At 37.1% G+C, this 18,226-nt stretch overlaps 1 protein-coding gene across 2 annotated transcripts in view; it reads left to right on the top strand.

The window, feature by feature from the left end:
* RBM41 (RNA binding motif protein 41) overlaps window positions 1-18,226 on the top strand; it is a 62,235-nt gene that overhangs the window by 6,370 nt on the left and 37,639 nt on the right. Inside the window, exon 5 of one of the 2 annotated variants that reach the window (XM_036924977.2) lies at window positions 49-120. The exons of the other annotated variant lie outside the window; for it this stretch is intronic. Coding sequence (XP_036780872.2) covers window positions 49-120 — 72 coding nt within the window. The remainder of the gene's footprint in view (window positions 1-48; window positions 121-18,226) is intronic. 2 annotated transcript variants of the gene reach the window in all.

The raw sequence follows: 18,226 nt of genomic DNA, 5'->3' as shown, positions 1-18,226 counted from the left end.
TCTGTTCTGTTTCCTATCTTTGAAACTCCTTGCTTTAAACCTTCACAGCATACCACAAAAAGACAAGTGCAGACAAGTACATGACCTCAATGAAGAGGAAGATAAAATTAGGCACAAAAGGCAAGTCGAGAGTTTTCTTACAGTGTTAGATCTAGGAATGTAACATAGGGCCCAAGACCTCTACATTGAGTGCTTATTGAATTCCATATTCAGTATATGACAATGTTTGTAGGAAATGATCCAGAGGGAGCATATTATTCTGATATAGAATAATAAAGAGAGGAGTTAGTAGATGTTGTAAAGCTTTTACATTTAGTGTTGTTGATTTTATTCTCTATACTTTTAAGTTGTTATACCAGACAAAATTACTGTAATGATGTTTAGATCCTGTTTCACAACTAATTTTGAATATTTTTATTAATCAGTAAAGTATAATTATTGATGATGATGATGATAGCTAATATTTTCTTTTCTTTTTGAAATGAACTTACAATAAAATTGTCTGTCTCTTTTTTTGGTGTACAATTCTGTGAATTGTAAATCATGTAAATCATGTAGATTCATGTAACCACCACCACAATCAGGATAGAGAACAGCTCCATCACCCTAAAACTACTTCATATGATCCATTGATAGTCACTCCCAACTCCACCCATAATCTCTGGCAATCGCTGATCTGTTCTCCATCTTTGTAATTTTGTCTTTTAGGGAATGTCATATAAATGGAATCACACACACTATGTAATCTTTTGAGAGTGGCTCCTTTCATTTAGTGTAATTCTTATGAGATTCATCCAAGTTGTTTTGTGTATCAATAGTTCATTCATTTTGCTGAGTAGCATTCCATTGTATGGCTGTTCCAAAGTTTGTTTAGCTGTTCACCCATTGAAATGCATTTGGGCTATTTGCAGGTTATGGTGATTATGAATAATACTGATATGAACATTCTTGTACAGGTTTTTGTGAACATAAATTTTTATTTCTCTAAGGTAAATATCTAGGAGTGGGATTACTGGGTCATATGGTAAGTGTTTGTTTAACTTTATAAGAAACTGCCAAATCATTTTTCAGAGTGACTGAACCATTTTACATTCCCACCAGCAATGTATGAGAGTTCCAGTTGCTCTACATCTTTGTCAGCATTTGGTATTGTTGGTATTTATTTTAGTTATTCTAATAGCTGTGAAGTGGTATCTCATTGTAGTTTTAATTTGCATTTCTTTAATGGCTAATGATGTTGAACATCTTTTCATATGCTTATTTGCCATCCTTATATCCTGTCTGCTGAAGTGTCTGTTGAAATCTGCCGTTTTTTTATTGGGTTGTTTATTTTCTTGCTGATGACTTTTGAGAGTTCTTTATATATTCTGAACACAATTCTCTGTTGGATATCTGATTTACAAGTATTTCATCACAGTCTGTATCTTACCTCTTCATTATCTTAACAGTGTCTATTACAAAACAAACTTTTTTTAAAATTGTGATAAAATATACCTAACATAAAATTGACCATTTTAACCATTCTTTAAGTGTCCAGTTCCATGGCATTAAGTATATTTACATTGTTCAGTAACCATCATCACCATCCATCTCCAAAACTTTTTCATCTTCCCAAACTGAAACTATGCCCATTAAATATCAACTCCCCCTTTCCCTCTGCCCTCAGCCCCTGGAAACCACCATTCTACTTTCTCTATGAATTTGACTATTCTAGGTACCTCACATATATGTGAAATCATACAGTATTTTTCTTTTTGTGTCTGGATTATTTCACTTAGCATGATGTCCTCAAGGTTCATCAATATTGTAGCATGTGTCAGAATTTCCTTCCTTTTTAAGGCTAAATAATATTCTGTCATATGTATATATGTTTTCTTTATCCATTCATCTGTCAATAGATACTTGTGTTTCTTCTACCTTTTGGCTATTATGAATAATGCTGCTGTGAGTCTGGATTTATAAGTATCTGTTTGAGTCCCTGCTTTCAGTTCTTTTGAGTGTGTACCCAGAAGTTCAATTGTGGGATCATGTGGTAATTCTATATTTAATCTTTTGATGAACTACTGTACTGTTTTCCATAAAGTCTGTACCATTTTACATTCTCACCAGCAGTGTACAAGGATTCCGGTTTCTCCATACCCTTGCCAAACTTAATTTCTTTTTTATACTAGTCATCCTAATGTGTGTGAAGTGGTGTATCATTGTGGTTTTGATTTGCATTTCCCTAATGACTAGTCGTGTTGAGCATCTTTTCATGTGCTTTTTGACCATTTGTATATCTTCTTTGGAGAAATGTTTTAACTCCTTTACCCATTTTTTAAATAGGTTGTTTGTTCATTTGTTGTTGAGTTGTAGGAAGTTGTTTATATATTCTGGATATTGATCCTTTATCAGATATAAGATTTGCAAATATTTTCTCCCACTCCATGGGTTACCTTCTCACTCTGTTGATAGTGTCCTTTTCTACACAAAAGCTTTTATTTTTGATGAAGCCCATTTTGTCAGTTTTTTCTTTTGTTACCTGTGCTTTTGGTGTCATAGCCGATAAATCATTACCAAATCTAATGTCAAAGCTTTTCTCTTATGTTATCTTCTGAGGATTTATAGTTATAGCTCTTATGTTTAGGTCTTTGGTCCATTCGGAGTTAATTTTGTATATGGTATAAGGTAAGAGTCCAACTTCATTTTTTGCATGTTGACATCCAGTTTTCCCAGTACTACTTGTTGAAAAGACTGTCCTTTCCCAAGTGAATGGTCTTACCACCCCCTCTGAAAACCATTTGACCCATAAATGTGAAAGTCTACTTCGAGGCTCTCCATTCTGTTCTATTGGTTTATATGTCTGTCTTTATGCCAGTGCTGCACTGTTTTAATTACTGTAGATTTATAGTAAGTTTTGAAATCAGAAAATATGAGACCTCCAACTTTGTTCTTCTTTTTCAAGATTGTTTTGCTATTTGGGGTCCCTTGAGATACCATATGAATTTTAGGGTGGATTTTTCTCTTTCTGCAAAAAAAACTCAATGGATTTTTACAGGGATTGCATTGAATCTGTGGATCACATTGGGTAGTGTTGACATCTTAATGACATCAGATCTTCAATCCATGAACAGAGAATGTCTTTGCATTTATTTGTGTATTTAATTTCCTTCAGCAACTTTTTGTAGTTTCATTGTACAAGATTTTGCCTCAGAGCAAATATTTAAAATTTTGATACTATTCAGTTTATCAATTTTTTCTTTCATGGATCATGCTGTTTTTCATGTCTAAGAAATCTTTGTCTAAAAGCAGATTATGAAAAAGATTTTTTCCTTTGTTTTCTTCTAACAGTTTTATAGTTATATATTTTACATTTAGATCTATGATCCATTTTGACTTGATGTTTATATAAGGTGTGAGGGTTAGGTTAAGGTTCACTCTTTTGCCTATGAATGTCCAGTTGTTCCAGCACTGGTTATTGAAAACGGTATTCATTTTCCATTTGCTTGTCTGCATTTTTGTAAGAAATCAATTGGCTATATATTTATGTTAATAATTAACATCATAATTAGCAGTGAAGGATTGAAATCTTTTTCTCAATGTCAGGAATAAGACATGGATGTCCACTCTCACTACTTCCATTCACAGTGGAATGAAATTAGAAATCAACAATAGGATATCTAGGAAATTTACAAATATACAGAAATTAAACAACACTCTGCTGAATGAATAGCCAATGGATCAAAAAGAAATCACAAGGGACATTAGAAAATACTTTGAGATGAATGTAAACAAAACTTAACATACTTTAAAACTTATGGAATGCAGTAAAAAGCAGTGCTTAGGGGGATAGTTTAGCTATAAATACCCTTATTAATAAAGAAGAAAGATCTCAAATTAATATTCAAAACTTCTGTGTTAAGAAACTATAAAAATTTGTCCAAACCTATAGGATGTACATTACCAAGAGAGAACCATAATGTACACTGTAGACTTTGGGAAATTATGATATGTCAATGGAAATTCATCAGTTGTAACAAATGCACCATTTGGGGTATGTTACTAATAGGGGAGGCTATGCATGAGTTGTATGTGGGAAATCTCTGTACCTTCCCTTCAGTTTTGCTGTGAACTTACAACTGCCCTGAAAAAATAAAGTCTTAATAAAAAAAAGAAACTACAAAAGAAGAGCAAACTAAACCTACATCAAGCTGCATGAAAGACATAATAAAGAATAGAGCAAAATAAATGAAATATAGAAAATCAACAAAGTAAAAGTTGGCTCTTTGGAAAGATCAACAAAATTCATAGTTCTTTAGCTAGACTTACCAAGGAAAATAGAAGACTCAAATTTCTTGTATTCTGCTTTCTTGATTCTTTTGCATGGAATGTCTTTTTCCATCCTTTTACTTTCAACCTTTTTTTAAATTTTAATCTGAAGTATGTCTCTTGTACACAGCAAGTAGATATTTTCTTTTTTTTATATATTCTTCCAATTGAGTAGTGTTAGTTCATTTATATTTAATGTATTCAATTGGAATCTGTTGATAAGGTAGGATTTACATCTGCATTTTGCTATTTATTTTCTGTGTGCCTTGTATCTTTTTTGTTCCTCTATTACTCCATTTATTCCTTCATGTTAAATAGGTTTTTCTAGTATATCATTTTAATTAACTTGTTGCCTTTTTACTTTTTTCTCTTGAGTTATTCTCTTATAGTTGCCCTTGGGATTATAATTAACAGTTTAGCTTAAACAAACTAGTTTATATTAATACCAACTTAATTTCAGTAATATTCAAAACCTTTGTTTCTCTTTAGCTCTGTTCTCTGCTTCCTCTGTTCTACTATTGTCATAAAAATTATCTTTACAGTTTTTAAGCTTATCAACACAGTTTTATAAGTATTTTGTTATGCAGGTATCTTTTATCTTTTAAGTCAGATAAGACAAAAAGAAACATACATTTATACTGTCTTTTATGTTTACTGATATAGTCACCTTTACTATGGCTCTTTCTTTGTGTGGAGTTGATTTACTGTATAGTGTCTTTATTTCAGCTTGAAGGACTCCCCATAGCTTTTCTTATAGGGCAAGTTTTCTAGTGATGAATTCTTTCAGTCAAAGTTTATCTTGGAATGTATTAATTTCTTCTTTAGTTTTAAAGTATAGTTTTTTGCCAGACATGGAATATTTGTTGGCAATATTCTTCTTTCAGCACATTGTATATGCTATCTCACTGCTTTCTAGCACCTGTGGTTTCTGTTAAGAAGTCAGCTATTAATCTTACTTAAGACTCCTTATTCATGATGAGTCTCTTCTCTCTTGCTGCATTCAAGATTCATTCTTCATCTTCTGCTTTTGACATTTTGGCTACATTTCTATGTGTCTCTTTGGACAGTTTGAGTTTGTCCTACTTGGAGTCTATGGAGGTTCTATGATGTGTAGACTCATGTTTCATCCATTTGGGGAAGTTTTCAGCCATTAATTCTTCAAATATTCTTTTTCCCCCTCTTCCTATTCTGAGAATTCCATTAGGCATGTGGTGGTATGCTTCATGGTCTACAACAGGTCTCTGTGGCTTTGTTATTTTTTTCTTCATTCTTTCTTCCTTCTGCTCCTCAGCCTGAATAATCTTCCTTAGAGGAGGTAGTCAACATATCTTCAGATTTGCCGATTCTTTTCTTCTGTTAGCTCAGATCTTCTCTCGAGTCCTTCTAACATATTTTTTATTTCAGTTATTGTACTTTTCAACTCCAGAATTTCTGTTTGGTTCTTTATTACAATTTCTATCTCTATTTTTATTCCCTATTTGGTAAGACATTCTGAAACATTTTTTAGTTTTTTATACATGATTTCCTTTAATTGTTTAAAGAACTTATAATAACTGATTTAAAGTTTTGTCTGAGAAGCCAATGTACTTCCTCAGGAGAGTTTCTGTCAACTTTTTCTTTAATGTCTCTTTTAGTCAGCTCAAGCTGCTATAACAAAGCAGCTCAAACTGCTATCACAGTTATAGAAGCTGAAAGTCTGACATCAGAGTTCCAGCATGATCAGGTTCTGTTGAGAGCCCTCTTCTCAGTTGCAGATTGCTGACTTCTTGTTGGATCCTCACATGGCAGAGAGCAGAGAGAAGCAAGGTTTCTTGTGACTCTTATAAGGGCACCAATCCCATTCATGAAGGTTCCACTCTCATGACCTCATCTCATCATAATTATCTCCTAAAAGTCTCACCACCTATTGTCATCACATTAGATGTAGAATTTCAACATGAATTTGGCAGGGGGACACAAATGTTCATCCCAAAACAGTCTTGTAATTTTTTGTTGAAAATTAGACATTTAAAATAATACAATGTGACAACTCTGATCAATCCCACCTGCCCCACTCAGGGTTTGTTGTTGTTGCTATTTGTTTGGTGACTTTCGTGGACTAATTCTGTAAATATTGAATTATTTGTCATGTGCAGCCACCGAAGTCTTTGTTAAGTTAGCACAGTGGTCTACTAATGGAGAGTGTTTTCTTTAAATACCTGCACCAAAAAGTCTGCCAGCCTTTGCAGAGGGTGTGTGTGTGTGTGTGTGTGTGTGTGTGTGTGCGCTCACGTACACATGCTCAGGATGGCAATTTACAACTCTGCCTTAGACTTTATTTCCTGCTTGTGCAGAGCTCCAAGGTCAGCCAGAAGTGAGAGGTTAGTGACTTCTCAGGCCTAACTTTCCTGGGCATACACATAGCCCAGCACATGTTTGTTACCTTCTAAAGTCCCAGAAATATGTCTAAACTTTCAAAGACCCTTATGGACATCTCACTCCCAATTTGTCTTTCTTTTTTTTATTGCGATAAGAATACTTAACAGATATCTAAGTGTATAATACAGTATTGTTAATTATAGGCATAATATACCACAGCTCCCTGGAACTTAGTTATCTTGCATAACTGAAATTTTATGACCATTGAATCGTAACTCTCCAGTTTTCCCTTCCCCAGCCCCTGGCAACCACTATTATATTCTCTGCTTCTATGTGTTTGATTATTTTATATACCTCATATAAATTGTATCATGCAGTATTTATCCTTTTGTGACTGGCTGATTTTGTTTAGCATAATGTCCTCAAGGTTCCTCTATGTTGTCACATGGCAGAGTTTCCTTATTCTTAAAGACTGATTTTAATTTTAAAGACATTTTAATGTATATTGCATTATACGTTATATGATATTTTCTTTATTTACTCATTAATGGACATTTAGGTTGTTTTCACATCTTCACTATCATGAACAGTGCTGCAATAAATATCTGAGTGCAGATATTTCTTGGAGAACCTGATTTCAATTCTTTTGAATGAATACCCAGAACTGGAATTGCTTTATCATATAGAACTTCTATTTTTAGTCTTTTGCAGAACTTCTATACTGTTTTTTGTAGTGGTTACATCACTTTACATTCCCACCAAAAGTGTATAAGGATTCAAATTTTTCCAAATCCTCACCAACACTTGTTGTCTTTTGTGGGGTTTTTTTGTTTTTTCATTAAGGTATCATTGATATACAATCTTATGCTCAGGTTTCACATGAGCAACACTGTAGTTACTACATTCCCCCCTATTATCAAGTCTCCATCACATACCCCATTACAGTCACTATCCATCAGCATAGTAAGATGCTATAGAGTCACTACCTGTCTTCTCTGTGCTATACTGCCTTCCCTGTGCCTCCACTACATTATGTGTGCTAATCAATGCCCCTTTTCCCCCCTTATCCCACCCTTCCCACCCACACTCTGCAGTCCCTTTCCCTTTGGTAACTGTTAGTCCATTCTTGGGTTCTGTGGGTCTTCTGCTGGTTTTCTGTTTTCTTTTTTTTGGTATCATTAATCTACAATTACAGAAAGAACATTATGTTCACTAGGTTCCCCCCTTCATCAAGTCTCCCCCACATACCCCTTCACAGTCACTGTCCATCTGCGTAGTAAGATGCTGTAAAATCACTACTTGTCTTCTCTGTGTTGCACAGCCCTCCCCGTGCCCCCACACACTATACATGCTAATCGTAATGCCCTCTTTCTTTTTCTACACCCTTATCCCTCCCTTCCCACCCATCGTCCCCAGTCCCTTTCCCTTTGGTAACTATTAGTCCATTCTTGGGTTCTGTGATACTGCTGCTCTCTTGTTCCTTCAGTTTTCCTTTGTTCTTATACTCCACATATGAGTGAAATCATTTGGTACTTGTCCTTCTCCGCCTGGCTTATTTCACTGCGCATAATACCGTCTAGCTCCATCCATGTTGTTGCAAATGGTAGGATCTGTTTTTTTCTTATGGCTGCGTAATATTCCATTGTGTATATGTACCACATCTTCTTTATCCATTCATCTACTAATGGACACTTAGGTTGCTTCCATTTCTTGGCTATTGTAAATACTGCAGCGATAAACATAGGGGTGCATCTGTCTTTTTCAAACTGGAGTGCTGCATTCTTAGGGTAAATTCCCAGAAGTGGAATTCCTGGGTCAAATGTTATTTCTATTTTGAGCATTCTGAGTAACCTCCATACTGCTTTCCACAATGGTTTAACTAATTTACATTCCCACCAGCAGTGTAGGAGGGCTCCCTTTTTGCCATATTCTCACCAGCATTTGTTGTTGTTTCTCTTTTGGATGTTGGCCATCCTAACTGGTGTGAGGTGATGTCTCATTGTGGTTTTAATTTGCATTTCCCTCATGATTAGCAATGAGGAGCATCTTTTCATGTGTCTGTTGGCCATCTGAATTTCTTCTTTGGAGAAGTGTCTGTTCAGTTCCTCTGCTCGTTTTTTAATTGCATTATTTGCTTTTTGGGTGTTGAGGTATGTGAGCTCTTTATATATTTTGGATGTTAACCCCTTATTGGATATTGTCACTTATGAATATATTCTCCCACACTGTAGGATGCCTTTTTGTTCTACTGATGGTGTCCTTTGCTGTACAGAAGCTTTTTAGTTTGATGTAGTCCCATTTGTTCATTTTTGCTTTTGTTCCTCTTGTTCCTTTATGGTTTCATGACTGACATTCAGGTCTTTGATCCACTTCGAGTTTATGTTTGTATATGGAGTTAAACAGTAATTCAGTTTCATTCTCTTACATGTAGCTGTCCAGTTTTGCCAACACCAGTTGTTGAAGAGGCTGTCATTTCCCCATTGTATGTCCATTGTGTCTTGATTTTTTGATAATAGTCATTCTAATAGGTGTGAGGTGATATCTCATTGTGGTTTTGGTTTGCATTTTCCTGATGATTAATGATACCGAGCACCTTTTCATATACTTGTTAGTCATTTGTATATCTTCTTTGAAGAAATGTTTAGTCAAATACTTTGCCCATTTTTTGATCAGGTTTTGTTTTTATGCCATTGAGTTGTAGGAGTTCCCTATATGTTTTGAGTATTAACCTCTTGTTAGTTATACTGTTTACAAATATTTTCTCCAATTCTGTAGGGTCCCTTTTCACTCTGTTGTCTCTTTTGCTATGCAGATGCTTTTTAGTTTGATGTAGTCCCACATACCTATTTGTCCTTCTGTTATCTATGCTGTTGGAGTTATATCCAAGAACTCATTCCAATAACAATGTCAAGAGGCATTTCCTCTGTTTTCTTCTAGAAGTTTTAGAGTTTCAGGTTTTATTTTTAAGTCTTTAATCCATTTTTAATTAATTTTTGTGATTGATGTAAGATAAGGATCCAATTTCTATTGCATGTAGCTTTCCAGTTTTCCCACCATCATTTGTTGAAGGTACTATCCTTTCTAGTTTGTATATTCCTGGCACTCTTATTGAAGATCATTTGACCATGAATGTGTAGTTTTTTTTCTGGGCTCTCTATTCTGTTCCATGTCTGTCTATAAGCCTGTACCATACTGTTTAAATTGCTATAACTTTGTAACATATTTTGAAATCAGGAAGTGCGATGCTCATTCTATGTTCCCTTTTAAGATATTTTAGTCAGCCTCTTGTTAGCCCCAACTGGTAATGCCATCACATGCAGCTGCACTGTTAAATAGTCCCTGCTGATTGGTTTAAACAAATGCCCTAATAATGGACTATTTCCACAGAGGGAGATATGAATCAAGTCAAAGACAAGCCCTCAGAGTGTAGCTTTTCACTGAGGTGCTAGACAAGTCAAACAGTGACAGTTCTCTGAGGATGGGGCTTTTGGAAGCTCAACTAGGCTGCTGTTTTTTACACCTACCATAGCTGCAGGACTGTTGGTTTTCAAGGCTACTGCAAAGCTAGAGAGAGAAACATGGGGTTACAAAAAGTTGAAATGCAACAAGTCTTGCTATTTTTACTCAGACACAGCTGTTTTTCTTGAATAACTATTCCTCATGCTGTCAGAAGCTATTACTTAATTTCCAGACTTACCAGAAGTTTGATTTTGATAATTTTTGCTAGTATTCTTTTGATTCTATGGGTGAGCAGGTTTTCAGGGGTCCTTACTCCAACATTCCAGAATCACTGTCCCTCCATTTATTTTTTATTTTCTTTTATTTTTTTATTTTGACATCATTAATCTACAGTTACATGAGAAACATTATGTTTACTAGACTCCCCCCATCACCAAGTCCCCCCCATATACCCCATTACAGTCACTGTCCATCAGTGTAGTAAGATGATAATTATACAATGACTACTAGTCTTCTCTGTGCTGTACAGCCCTCCCCGTGCTCCCACCACCACATTATGTGTGCTAATTGTAATGCCCCTTTTTCCCCCTTATCCCTCCCTTCCCACCCACCCTCCCCAGTCCCTTTCCCTTTGGTAACTGTTAGTCCATTCTTGGGTTCTGTGAGTCTTGTGGTGTTTTACTCCTTCAGTTTTTCTTTTGTTCTTATACTCCACATATGAGTGAAATCATTTGATACTTGTCTTTTTCCACCTGGCTTATTTCACTGAGCATAATACCCTCTAGCTCCGTCCATGTTGTTGCAAATGTTAGGATTTGTTTCCTTCTTATGGCTGAATAATATTCCATTGTATATATGTACCACATCTTCTTTATCCATTCATCTACTAATGGACACTTAGGTTGCTTCCATTTCTTGGCTATTGTAAATAGTGCTGCAATAAACACAGGGGTGCATATGTCTTTTTCAAACTGGGCTCCTGCATTCTTAGTGTAAATTCCTACGACTGGAATTCCTGGATCAAATTGTATTTCTATTTTGAGTTTTTTGAGGAACCTCCATACTGCTTTCCACAGTGGTTGAATAATTTGCATTCCCACCAGCAGTGTAGGAGTGTTCCCCTTTCTCCACAACCTCTCCAACATTTGTTGTTGTTTGTCTTTTGGATGGTGGTGATCCTTACTGGTATGAGGTGATATGTCACTGTGGTTTTAATTTGCATTTCTCTGATGACTAGCAATGTGGAGAATCTTTTCATGTGTCTGTTGTCCATCTGAATTTCTTCTTTGGAGAACTGTCTGTTCCGTTCCTCTGCCCATTTTTTAATTGCATTATTTGCTTTTTGTTTGTTGAGGTGCATAAGCTCTTTATATATTTTGGATGTCAACCCTTTATCCGATCTGTCATTTATGAATATATTCTCCCATACTGTAGGATGCCTTTTTGTTCTATTGATGGTGTCCTTTGATGTACAGAAGCTTTTCAGCTTGATATAGGTCCCACTTGCTCATTTTTGCTTTTGTTTGCCTTGCCCGGGGAGATATGTTCATGAAGAAGTCGCTCATATTTATGTCCAAGAGATTTTTTGCCTATGTTTTTTTCTAAGAGTTTTATGGTTTCATGACTTACATTCGGGTCTTTGATCCATTTCGAATTTACTTTTGTGTATGGGGTTAGACAATGATCCAGTTTCATTCTCTTACATGTAGCTGTCCAGTTTTGCCAACACCACCTGTTGAAGAGGCTGTCATTTCCCCACTGTATGTCCATGGCTCCTTTATTGTATATTAATTGGCCATATATGTTTCGGTTAATATTTGGACTCTCTATTCTGTTTCACTGGTCTGTGCATCTGTTCTTGTGCCAGTACCAAATTGTCTTGATTACTGTGGCTTTGTAGTAGCGTTTGAAGTTGGGAAGCGAGTTCCCCCCTGCTTTATTCTTCCTTCTCAGGGTTGCTTTGGCTATTCGGGGTCTTTTGTGGTTCCATATGAATTTTAAAACTATTTGTTCCAGTTCATTGAAGAATGCTATTGGTATTTGGATAGGGATTGCATTGAATCTGTAGATTGCTTTAGGCAGGATAGCCATTTTGGCAATATTAATTCTTCCTAGCCAAGAGCATGGGATGAGTTTCCATTTGTTAGTGTCCTCTTTAATTTCTCTTAAGAGTGTCTTGTAGTTTTCAGGGTATAGGTCTTTTACTTCCTTGGATTAGGTTTATTCTTAGGTGTTTTATTCTTTTTGATGCAATTGTGAATGAAATTGTTTTCCTGATTTCTCTTTCTGCTAGTTCATCGTTAGGGTTAGGAAAGAAACAGATTTCTGTGTATTAATTTTGTATCTTGCAACTTTGCTGAATTCAGATATTAGTTCTAGTAGTTTTGGAGTGGAATCTTTAGGGTTTTTTATGTACAATATCATGTTATCTGCAAATAGTGACACTTTGACTTCTTCTTTACGAATCTGGATGCCTTGTATTTCTTTGTTTTGTCTGATTGCCATGGCTAGGACCTCCAGTACTATGTTGAATAACAGTGGGGAGAGTGGGCATCCCTGTCTTGTTCCTGATCTTATAGTTCAGCTTCTCACTGTTAAGTATGATGTTGGCTGTGGATTTGTCATATATGGCCTTTATTATGTTGAGGTACTTGCCCTCTGTACCCATTTTGTTGAGAGTTTTTATCATGAATGGATGCTGAATTTTGTCAAATGCTTTTTCAGCATCTATGGAGATGATCATGTGGTTTTTGTCCTTTTTGTTGTGGTGGTGGATGATGTTGATGGATTTTCGAATGTTGTACCATCCTCGCATCCCTGAGTTGAATCCCACTTGATCATGGTGTATGATCCTCTTGATGTATTTTTGAATTCGGTTTGCTAATATTTTGTTGAGTATTTTTGCATCTATGTTCATCAGGAATATTGGTCTGTAATTTTCTTTTTTTGTGGGGTCTTTGCCTGGTTTTCGTATTAGAGTGATGCTGGCTTCATAGAATAAGTTTGGAAGTATCTGATCCTCTTCTATTTTTTGGAAAACTTTAAGGAGAATGGGTATTATGTCTTCTCTATATGTCTGGTAAAATTCAGCAGTGAATCCATCTGGACCAGGAGTTTTGTTCTTGGGTAGTTTTTGATTACCAACTCAATTTCTTTGCTGGTAAATCATCTGCTTATATTTTCTGTTTCTACCTTGGTCAGTCTTGGAAGGTTGTATTTTTCTAGGTAGTTGTCCATTTCTTCTAGGTTTTCCAGCTTCTTAGCATATAGATTTTCATAGTATTCTCTAGTAATTCTTTGTATTTCTGTGGGGTCCGTTGTGATTTTTCTTTCCTCATTTATGATTCTCTTTGTGTGTGTAGATTCTTTTTCTCTTAATAAGTCTGGCTAGGGGTTTATCTATTTTGTTTATTTTCTCCGAGAACCAGCTCTTGGTTTCATTGATTTTTTCTATTGTTTTATTCTCCTCAATTTTATTTACTTATTTTCGGATCTTTATTATGTCCCTTCTTCTGCAGACTTTGGGCCTGATTTGTTCTTCTTTTTCCAGTTTCAATAATTGTGACTTCAGACTGTTCATTTATGATTGTTATTCCTTCTTAAAATAGGCCTGGATTGCTATGTACTTTCCGCTTAGAACTGCCTTTGCTGCGTTGCACAGAAGTTGTGGCTTTGTGCTTTTGTTGTCATTTGTCTCCATATATTGCTGGATCTCCATTTTGATTTGGTCATTGACCCACTGATTATTTAGGAGCATGTTGTTAAACCTCCATGTGTTTGTGAGCCTTTCTGTTTCTTTGTACAGTTTATTTCTAGTTTTATACCTTTGTGGTCTGAGAAGTTGGTTGGTCAAATTTCAGTCCTTTTGAATTTACTGTGGTTATTTTTGTGGCCTAGTATGTGGTCTGTTTTGGAAAATGTTCCATGTGCACTTGAGAAGAACGTGTATCCTTCTGCTTTTGGGTGTAGTGTTCTGTAGAAGTCTGTTAGGTCTGTCTGTCCTAGTGTGTTGTTCAGTGCCTTTGTGTCCTTACTTATTTTCTGTGTGGTTGATTTTCTGTCTGGTTGATCTGTCCTTTGGAGTGAGTGGTGTGTTGAAATCTCCTAGAACGAATGCATTGCATTCTGTTTCCTCCTTTAATTCTGTTAGTATTTGTTTCACATGTGTCGGTACTCCTGTGTTGGGTACATATATATTTGTAATGGTTATATTCTCTTGTTGGACTGCCGCCTTTATCATTCTGTAATGCCCTTCTTTATCTCTTTTACTTTCTTTGTTTTGAAGTGTATTTTGTCTGATACAAGTACTGCAACACCTGCTTTTTTCTCCCTATTGTTTGCATGAAATATCTTTCCATCCCTTGACTTTTAGTCTGTGTATGTCTTTGGGTTTGAGGTGAGTCTCTTGTAAGCAGCATATAGATGGGTCTTGCTTTTTTGTCCATTCTATTACTCTGTGTATTTTGATTGGTGCATTCAGTCCATTTACATTTAGGGTGATTATTGATAGATATGTACTTACTGCCATTGCAGGCTTTAGATTTGCGGTTACCAAAGGTTCAAGGGTAGCTTCTTTACTATCTAACTGTCTAACTTAACTCGCTTATTAAGCTATTATAAACACAGTGTGATGATTCTTTATTTCTCTCCCTTCTTATTCTTCCTCCTCCATTCATTATATGTTAGGTGTTTTATTCTGTACTCTTTTGTGTTTCCTTTGACTGCTTTTGTGAATAGTTGATTTTGTTTTTTGACTTTAGTTAGTATTTGGTTGGTCTGCATTCTTTGCTGTGATTTTATTTTCTCTGTTGACATCTATTTAGCCTTAGGAGTGCTTCCATCTAGAGCAGTCCCTTCAAAATATCCTGTAGAGGTGCTTTGTGAGCGGCAAATTCCCTCAACTTTTGCTTGTCTGGGAATTGTTTAATCCCTCCTTCAAATTTAAATGATAATCGTGCTGGATACAGTATTCTTGGCTCAAGGTCCTTCTGTTACATTGCATTAAATATATCATGCCATTCTCTTCTGGCCTGTAAGATTTCTGTTGAGAAGTCTGATGATAGCCTGATGGGTTTTCCTTTGTAGTTGATCATTTTTCTCTCTCTGGCTGCCTTTAATACTCTGTCTTTGTCTTTGATCTTTGCCATTTTAATTATTATATTTCTTGGTGTTGTCCTCCTTGGGTCCCTTGTGTTGGGAGATCTGTGGGCTTCCATGGTCTGAGAGACTATTTCCATTTCCTCCCCCAGTTTGGGGAAGTTTTCAGCAATTATTTCTTCAAAGGCACTTTCTATCCCTTTTTCTTTCTCTTCTTCTTTTGGTACCCCATAATGCGAATTTTGTTGCATTTATATTGGTCACACAGTTCTCTTAATATTTTATTCCTGGAGATCCTTTTATCTCTCTCTGCCTCAGCTTCTCTGTATTCCTGTTCTCCGATTTCTGTTCAATTAACGGCCTCTTGCACCTCATCCAGTCTGCTCTTAAGTCATTCCAGGGATTGTTTTATTTCTGTATTCTCCCTCCCTACTTGGTCCTTTTGCTCTTGCATATTTCTCTGCATGTCCATCAGCATGGTTATGACCTTTATTTTGAGTTCTTTTTCAGGAAGATTGGTTAAATCTGTCTCCTCCAATCCTCTCTCAGGGGTTGTCTGGGTGATTCTGGACTGGACCAAATTCTTCTGCCTTTTCATGGCGATAGAGGTAGTCGTAGGCAGGTGGTACGTGTGTCAGCTGGGAGAACAAAGTCCCTTCCTGCTTGCTGGTTGCCTTGCCCTTCTCCACTGCCTGTGTCGGTTACCCGCACACCGGAAGCAGCCTCTGGGTTAATCCCCTGAGCTGCCGTGGGCGGTGTACCCCTCAGGGTAGTCCACAGCCCTACGGGGAGTGGCAGCCGCACCGGGTGTGCTCTCCTGCAAGAACGGTGCCCCCATCGTGCCTTGCTCCAGCTTCCTCTGTCTGTGCCGTACAGCTGCGTGCCAGCAGCAGCCTCTCAGTCTGGTCCGGGTAGCTGCGCGCTGGGAGGAGACTCTGGGTGGTCGCTGTGGGCGGGGCTGCTTTCCAGCTGCTCTGCCCTGTGGTGGGACAGCGCTAGCAGAGGGAAACGAATGGCAGGCTGCTTATCACCATGAGGGGCTTCAAAGCTGTGTTGCCACCCAGTGGGTTAGGGCATCTGAAGTTCCTTAGGATTCCCAGCCTGCTGGGCTGAGTGTGCTAGGACAATTCTGTCCAGCTGTTAAGCCCCTGTCCCTTTAAGACTTTCAAAAGGCACTCACTTTTCTTTTGTACCATGCAAGCCGGCTGTGGGGACACGCTTGCAGATTTTACTTTTCTGTTTCTCTAATATCCAGTACACCATACAATGTGTGTCTGTGCCCCCAGGGTAGATTACTAGGGTTGGTTATTTATCAGTCCTGGGCTTCCACCCCCTCCCCACTCTGATTCTTTTCCTCCCGCCAGTGAGTTGGGGTGGGGGGAGTGCTCAGGTCCCGCAGGGTCACAACTTTGTATCTTACCCTTTTCGTGAGATGCTGAGCTCCTGCAGATGTAAATGCAGCCTGGCTGTTGTACTGTATCTTCTCGTCTCTCTGTTAGGCATAGTTGTATTTGTTGTATTTTCAAAAATATGTATAGTTTTGGGAGATTTCCACTGCCCTACTCATGCTGCCATCTTGGCTCCTCCTCTGTCCCTCCATTTTACTTTTATCCTATCTGTATTAAATATTCGAAAATGAGTCTTCTATTGTAAAAAAAATGTTTCTTATAGAATGTAGTTGGGTCATTATTGTTGCACATCTGTATGGCATTATCATTTATGTAACATAAAACTCCTTTTAAATGTACAGTAATTCAGTGATTTGTAGTAAATTTACAGAGTTGGACAGCCATCAGCACAATCCAGTTTTAGAACATTTCCATCACTCCAGAGACTGCGCTTAGTCCCTGTTTCCAATCCCAGCCCAGGCAGCAATTAATCTACTATCTGTCCCTCTGGATTTGCCTATTCTGGACGTTCCATATAAATGAAATCATATAAATGTGGCCTTCTTTAACTTAACATGTTTTAATTATGTGTAGACATAGTACCTTTTCCTAGTACTGACAGGTTTCATGTGCAAGCTAAGCACATTTTCAACAACCAGCCAGGCAGTTTACGACTCCATCGTAACCTTCACTTCTTGCTTGTGCAGAGACAAGACTAGTCAGAGCTAAGAGCTTAGGGTTTTTTTAGGTGTTCCCTGAGCATGCACACAGCTCTGACCATGTTGATAGCCCTAGGCACATCTGTGGCCTTCTAGATTCCTAGAAATACGTTGGAGCTTTTCAGAGCCCACTAAGGACATTTCATTCCCCAAGATTTCCTTCTAAGCTTTATGGTTAACCTGTTGTTTGCCCCAATTCCACCTCCTCAGGCAGGGTTAGAATTCAACAACTGCCTCTGATTGTTTTTGACAAAAGTTTGGGGGAAAAGGCTGTTAGTACCAGGTGAGCTTTGAGTCAGATCAAAGAGAATGTTGCTTGTGGCATCTTCCAGGGAACCCCTAGACAGGTCAAGTAATGACAGTTCTCTGAGAATGCTGCTCTGAATGAAACTCTAACCCTGTTCATCCCTCTCCAGTGTCTGGGAGAAAAGGATGAAAAAAGGACAAGTTAAAATGCCACAAAATTTATTATTCTTACTGAGATTCATCTATTTTTCTTGAATAAATGTTCCCTAGATTGCTGCAAGCCTTTGGTTAATATCTATAGTTCTGAAAAAGTTGATTCTGACCATTTTTGCCAGTGTTCTCACTGCTGTTATGGAGGAGGGAATGTTAAGAGGTCCTTACTCTGTCATTTACTTATGTCACCTCTCTTAGCTGCATCTTCTGAAGCTTAAAAGTTTGTGATTTGACGAAAGATAACGATAATTTTTTTTCTTGACTTCCGTTATTAGTCCTGTAACTAAGATTGCTCTCTAATCCAAGATTACCAAGATTTTCTCCTGTGTATTCTTCTTGAAGGTTTATAGTTTAAGCTCATACATTTGGGTCTATGAGCCATTTTGAATTAATTTCTGAATTACACATATGATGTAAGTTTAGGGTTACCTTAATCTC

This window comes from Manis pentadactyla, chromosome X (assembly GCF_030020395.1).
Source record: "Manis pentadactyla isolate mManPen7 chromosome X, mManPen7.hap1, whole genome shotgun sequence".
In the NCBI taxonomy this organism is placed as follows: domain Eukaryota; kingdom Metazoa; phylum Chordata; class Mammalia; order Pholidota; family Manidae; genus Manis; species Manis pentadactyla.
This window is presented reverse-complemented; position numbering and strand designations above follow the sequence as displayed.